Source organism: Hippocampus zosterae, chromosome 17, assembly GCF_025434085.1.
Source record: "Hippocampus zosterae strain Florida chromosome 17, ASM2543408v3, whole genome shotgun sequence".
Classification (NCBI taxonomy): domain Eukaryota; kingdom Metazoa; phylum Chordata; class Actinopteri; order Syngnathiformes; family Syngnathidae; genus Hippocampus; species Hippocampus zosterae.
The window spans coordinates 580,065-586,626 of NC_067467.1; the positions used below are offsets into that span (position 1 = coordinate 580,065).

Below are 6,562 nucleotides of genomic sequence, written 5' to 3' on the forward strand. Positions count from 1 at the left end.
ATTTGAAGAGTCGATGTGACACTATATAGACCAAAAAAAAAATCTTTCTCGACACGTTTTAGACGATGCCTCAAGGTTTTTTTTAGGGGGGCGGGGCATGCCTGCATGTCCATGTTTCAGTTTGTAGAGGAAACAATCATTCCAGCGGCCTCTGGTGGCCAAACTCAATATTGTCCTTCCCGCAACCAGCACTCCCCTTCGCGCATCTCGGCCCTGCTGCTCCTCCGGGGCCACTTAAGTCAACCAGAATGAGCACCCGTCTTGCTTGCCGATTCTACCGCTTAAGTCATAAGTCAAGATCATACGTAGAAAAGAGATTTTACAATTAACTCTCACTTGGAAGGGCACGTGACGATATCCGGTGCCGGTAAAGAGGGAGGGAAGGGCGACGGATGGCAGGGCTGTGTGGACTCAACAGCGGGGAGGCGGGGTTTACTTTCGAATAAGGCGGCGTTCGGAAATCAGGGCCCGTCTCCAAGCTAAGCAAAACACTCCAAGCTGTTCGCAGATGTGCCGCTTTCTTTTGTGACGTCAAGTTAACTTGGAGTGCAGTATTTCTATAGAGACAGCATATAGCATAAAGCAATCTATCTCTCCCGAGGATCAAGAATACGATCACACTTTTTCACTCCTCACTCAAGTCGATGGCAACCTTACGCCTGCTCAGACCGCGTCATGACGCATTGCATTCGCACGGCCAGCTTCAATCAACATATTGATCGATGAATTGAACACGTTATTCTTGAGGCGACATCTGGCGGATGCTATACAATGACAAGAGAGGCAGAGCTAAATTGGCCTTGATGATGCAGGGACAGCGCCTCTGCCTTGATCGTCTTTCTCTGGCCGTCACTCGAAAGTGACTCTGGATCTTGATCCGTCAGAGCAAGTGCAAAACATTTTTTAAAAAATTTCCCACGTGATGGGTGGGAACTATGTGCATCTATTTGCATGAAGAGGGTGGAGTTGAAGGAACGGGAAGACGTCCGAGTGAACGACGTTGCGAATCACTGAGGTGTGCTTTCAGCATGAACTATTCTTCTGCTGCGTTCATTTGTTGCAAGATTTTCCTCTCCCCATTCGCTCTCTTGTGGCGGGGGGGGGGGTGGGGGGCGGAAACGCGCTCCTCCTCCATCCGCCCAGTCTGAATGGAAAAAGCAGATTGACTCGGGGAAATGATGTCTGTGGCGCCGCCTTTCTCTCCATTTTTAGGTTTGAAGAAAGGAAAATAATGTCCTTTCTTCTCAGCGAGGCGCGACGCTGTCCCCCAACACGCTAAACTTGACGTGCCGCGGCACCAACAAACATGGCGTTGTGCCCATTTTACAACGAGCGCTCGGGCACCTGGCTACCAAACTGGGGCCCGATGTGTTCTCATAGCTTGAATGTCGTTCATGCTAAAATTAGCTAACCATTACAACAACGCAAGAAAACACATTTTCCACAAATAATTCTCACATCAAGGCCACAGATGAGGAATATCTTGCTTCTCTGAATCCGATGTCATCGTTGGTAACGTTTCTGGGATTACGTGGCTTGCTCCGCTAATGTGGCTACGCTAGCGGACTACCCAAACTCGATCGGCATTTCCAGGGTGCGGGCACAGCTAGCTCGATCGAAGCACTTGACGATTACGCCGGATAACCGCCGGAACGAACAAGAGTGCGGAAATGCTTATGGGGGCCTCACGCTTCTTGGCTAGGTGGCATTTTGGGCTTTGCCTTGAACCTGGAAATGTGATCGATGCAATGAAAGTGAATGCTCGTCTTTAGCTCGTGAGAGGAAAACCAACCATGCGGTTATCTTCGTCACCGAGCCACATAAGCACATCTGTGATTGGCTGGATCGCTCAAGGAAAAGCACACTCTTGTGGACTCAAGAGAGGAAACAAGTCATTTTATTTTCGTTTTTGACACGTGTGTACGGACTTCTCGACGCTTGCCGCATTTGCAGAAAGTCGGTGGCGTGGTCAAGGCGCTTAAGGGAAAAAAGCTGTGCGTGATGACGCGCAGTTTTAACTGGACGTGTTTATTGTTGGTGACCTCGGTTGTCTTTCTTCCCAGGTGGACTTTCAAGCATATTTCGCGCTCCCGATCGAGAAAGCCAGAAACGCACGGCACCCACTCCCTGAGGTTTCTCAATTTGACATGGAGTGCCTTCATATGCCTCCTGCCACGTCACCCACCATCGCGCGTCTTTGTTTCTGGAGACTTATCGGATTTCATTCTACATGAACCGCCTATTTTGGTGGCGGAGTCGATTTGATCAATCGCACAACCTCCAAGCCTCTCTGCACTTTCTTTTCTAGGCTTGTGTCGCCCCCAGGCGGACATACTGGAAGCTACATACGATATACCGCGTTCCGGTCGCACAATCTCCAAGCCTCTCCGCACTTTCATTTCTAGGCTTGTGTCGCCCCCAAGCGGACATATTGTAAGCTACATACGATATCACGAATCGGTACTTCAGAACGGTACTCCGTCGTAACTATTTCCAATAAAATGGCCGCCAACTACGATTTACAGGGCAGTATGGGCATGAAGATCAATTACGTGTTTACAGTATGACGAATAAAACCGGATTTTATCAGACACGAAATAAACTGTAGAGCTCCTACTTCATCTCATTGCGTCATCAAATGACAAGTGGCTTCTCCAGTTCAGGATGGGGCGCGCCCTGAAGCCGTTGACGATCATCTTTCAAGGTGTTGGCCGCCAACTGTGCCAAGCTTCCGTTTAGCAGACACCATCTTGAGACACCCCGTGTGCCCCGGAAGTACAACCATGTACGTACCGGGTCAATCTGTAGTGTTGCTGAATCGCAAGCGTACATTTTGTTCATAAAGTTCGGTGTAACCAAAGCCTTTTCAACAATTTTGTGGGGCAAATCCGGCCGTTAAAATGACTATTATTCCGTCTCCCCTCCAGCCAAAGCGAATACAATCACCCACATTATACGAGTGGTTCTGTGCGGTATCACAAAAGTAATGTTTTCTTTCGCTTTGTTTTATTCGGTCGGCATCACATCTTTTCTCAGTTGCCATGCCTGGATAAATAAAAATGGAATCAACATATACAGTATTCACTGCACCGCAAGCAATCTTTTTGTGGATAATTTCATACAAAGTCAATTTGATGATGACATGAAGGAAAGTAACGTAACAGGTGATGGCAGACACGGCAATAAAAATGTCACCAACTCACAAAGTAAATGTTAGTTGATCCCATCTGGTGTCTTCATCTATTTCACTGATCATGAACTGTTTATCACTTTCTCCATTTCGTGAGATGAAAATATAGAATCAGTAATAGCACCGCACTGCGTGGTTTGTGACATGTTCAATAACGGATGTTTTGAATGGAATCTGAACCACGTGACGGACATGTGAAGATTTAGGAGCTTGGAAGCCATTAAAACAGCATCAATGGCGTCACCATGTCATGACAGATGTCCCGCATAACGAAAGACAAGATTCCCTTGCGAGGAAGTGAGTTCACAATCAAGAGTTGGCACCAGTCCGCGGCCCTCTGATGATTTGGCTCCTGGCTTCATTGTCTATTTCGTCCAGGATTTTCTCCTGTTTTACGGACAGGATGGTGTAACTAACTGGAGGACTGCCGGTTAAAGGAAAACATTTGAAGATGAAGACCTACAAATAAGACGTTTTAATTACCAAAGGAAAGGAAAAACTGTTGATTTACGACGTTGCATGGTGGGACGCCGTTGTGATATCATTTACGCGTATAGACGTTTGATTCAGGAGGCTGAGCAGATCAGAAAATTAATGGATGGATGGGTGGATGATTCAAGAGCATCTCACGTCACGTGATCCTCAGCAAAATGTCTCGTCTATTCAACAGCGTTGCGACAACGTGAATAAATACACTTTTTAGGTTGAGCGTGCAATAAACTGCGACGCCAGGGAGCGCATAAGTACTTTTCGACAGCTGATCACAGAAGCAGGGTTCATTTCTGCCCTTTTGTATTTTCTCTTCCATGACATTTGGCGTTAAAACACAACAGACTGAGAGGTCGTTCGTGGACAAGGATACACAAGCCGACGACAAACGCGCCAAAACACAAGCCGGTCAAAAGATTCCTGCTGCGGATCCGCACTCCGTTTTTCTTCCAGTAGTCCAACTCTTGTCGGCGGCGAAAGAGCTGCTTCTCCGTCGCCGTTAATGTCCGTTCCGCCGACTTTGTCGCGTCTCCGTCCGCCATGACGCGTTTGGGTGATGGCGCATCATGATGACGTCTCCGATTTTACGCATGATGATTCGCCGAACGAGGAAGAGCTGACGACAAGGCTGTGCGACAGAATAAAAGTTGTGATTGGCTGGTCAGATGAGTAAGGCCGATGATCGGGAACATGACTTCTAGCGCCCCCTTTTGATACGTAAAAAAATGCGACTTTCCTCGTTGAGGGAAACCCAACTAAAAATAGGGATAACATGTTTAGCTGTCCGTTTGACGTTTGGCGTCATTTCTAGATTGATTAGTGGATTCCCGCTATTACTCAACTGTTTCGAGTTCATAATCCTCCGACCGTTGTTCGACTAATGTACAGGCAACAGCGCTAATTACGTCTCATTAAGTTTCTTCAAGCTTTGCGCCGTCGATGCAATTACGTGTAATTCAAGCGATGCAGATTGAGCACGAGTTGTCACTCGAGCAATCTTGTGCTAATTAGCGCAACTTCCTATCGCGTCCTTTTCATGGATTTCGCCCGCACCCTCGCGAGACTAATTGGAACGCGAGGCGCCACGCGTACGGCATCGCGGCATCACACCTCCACGACGGCAAAAGGAGACCAAGTGGCTCTCTGGAAGTGGGAGAGCCAAGTGACACAACGCCTTGACACGCGCTATTCTTTTCAAAGGATGGGCATGAGCCCCCCCTTGTTGATTTCTCTTTGTTTGCACGAGTGGCGAGCTGCAAATAAAACGGCACCATTGCACATTGTCAGTAGAGTTCACGCGTACTTACTTTGATACTTTGATGCATTGTTGTTTGCCACTCCTCCTTGCCTATCGCTTCCTCTCATCGCATATCTGCCTCGGAGACATTCCCACACACACACAAAAACGAGTACAACCTTCAGGAAGTCATGTCGGATCAAAGGACGATTTTGGTTTGTTTGTTTTTTTGCAAAAAATTCTGTTCTCTCATGATGCAAATGATGGTACAACACTACTGCAACATTTTTTTTTTGGTCGTGACAAACTTGTTCCTATCTAGCAACTCACCTGGAGTTTGCGAACCGAATTTGGATTTGAAAAAAAAAAATTTGATGTGATCTGCAGAGGGCAGTAGACACATTTGGACTGGTGACGTGACGGCGGTTTTGGGCTTCGGGAACGTTTCATCAAAGCCAAATGTCAGTTCATATACTCGTGTAAAGATATCGCCTCGACTCTTGTACTTGCGTACAATAACGTTGACAAATAATGATCTGCAATCGGCTCGTTGTTCGGGGAAAATCGCTCGCTTTTCCGAATCTTTTTCTCTTCGTCCGTTTTTGATGCCTGATGAGACGGCAAGATCTCAACCTGACTCGACATCACCCTTAAAAGTTGTAAAAAAAAAATAAAAAAATCAATCACGACCCATTTCTGGCGACTTTCTGGAAGCGTCGAGATGTTCCCCCAAAGGCGAACGATGGAATTGTTTCGATTTGCACCTTGGAAGCGTCAGCAGTCAACAGTACGGCCTGTGAACACATTCCCAAGCAATCGCCGCCTTACAGTTATTCTTGATTGATTGATTGTTGTCGAGCAAGTTTGTTTTGCTCAAGGGCCTCGTGCAGCCATAAAGACCGGCTAGCTCACATAGAAATAGAGAATGAAATTAATGGCATATTCCGCACGTATCGAATGACACCTTGGCACCGCTCGCATTTCATACTTTCGTTTGCGTGCCGATTGCGCAACGTCCGCCCCTATTTGGGAATGGCTTGCTAATTTGTTTGCACTTGAGTTAGGACGACGGTATCGGGTGAAGATCTCCCGAGACGGATCCTGAAATCATCCGGTTTGGCAGTAACCCGCACGCTCGGCTCCTCTTCTCGCACGAACGAGAGCTGAGGTGCCCCCCAGTTGAAGCGCTCAACGAAAAGAAGGCCAACGTTGGCCATTTTAATGCCGCGCCGGTGCAACGCGGAGTATCTGAAGGCGCGGTCCCGAGCGACATCTCGTTGCAGTTTGAGGATTCGGTATCAAACTTGGGACGGGGTGAAACTTGAAGGTGTCAACAAAAAGGCTAATTACAGCGTTTGCGCACACAACAATGGGCGCGTCGGAGATGACGAACCCGATGAGAGCGACAAACCGTGTGGGAAAAATATGCGCTGGCTGATGCTGCTCTCAAGTGACTGCAAAAGCAGGACGTGATGAGCAGGTTGAGCAAAATCTTCACGAATGGAGCTACGAGGAGAGTAGACGGCGCGGCGGCTGGCGTTCTACAGATTGTGATGATTACATTTGGACAAAAGTTGAACTGATGCATTGCTAATTGATTTCCTAACCAGGCTGATGACGAAAGCACAAACAACAGTCCAACTAAA

At 47.5% G+C, this 6,562-nt stretch overlaps 1 protein-coding gene across 1 annotated transcript; it reads right to left on the minus strand.

Annotated features, from left to right (window-relative positions):
* Positions 1 to 2,987: 2,987 nt before the first annotated feature.
* LOC127589437 (cytochrome c oxidase assembly factor 3 homolog, mitochondrial) lies at positions 2,988 to 4,249 on the minus strand. The gene is made up of 2 exons (XM_052048584.1): positions 4,053 to 4,249; positions 2,988 to 3,606 (listed from the first exon to the last, which is right to left on the minus strand). Exons 1-2 carry the CDS (start codon positions 4,219 to 4,221, stop codon positions 3,500 to 3,502), a joined length of 276 nt encoding a protein of 91 aa, XP_051904544.1. The 5' UTR covers positions 4,222 to 4,249; the 3' UTR covers positions 2,988 to 3,499.
* Between the last annotated feature and the right edge of the window lie 2,313 nt (positions 4,250 to 6,562).

Excerpts from the sequence above, each read along its gene's own strand:
- LOC127589437 (XM_052048584.1), bottom strand. The coding sequence starts at position 4,221 with ATGGCGGACGGAGACGCGACAAAGTCGGCGGAACGGACATTAACGGCG. Across the intron at positions 3,607-4,052 it reads CGCGTTTGTCGTCGGCTTGT|TTAGTTACACCATCCTGTCC; the intron begins GTATCCTTGTCC and ends GCAGTCCTCCAG.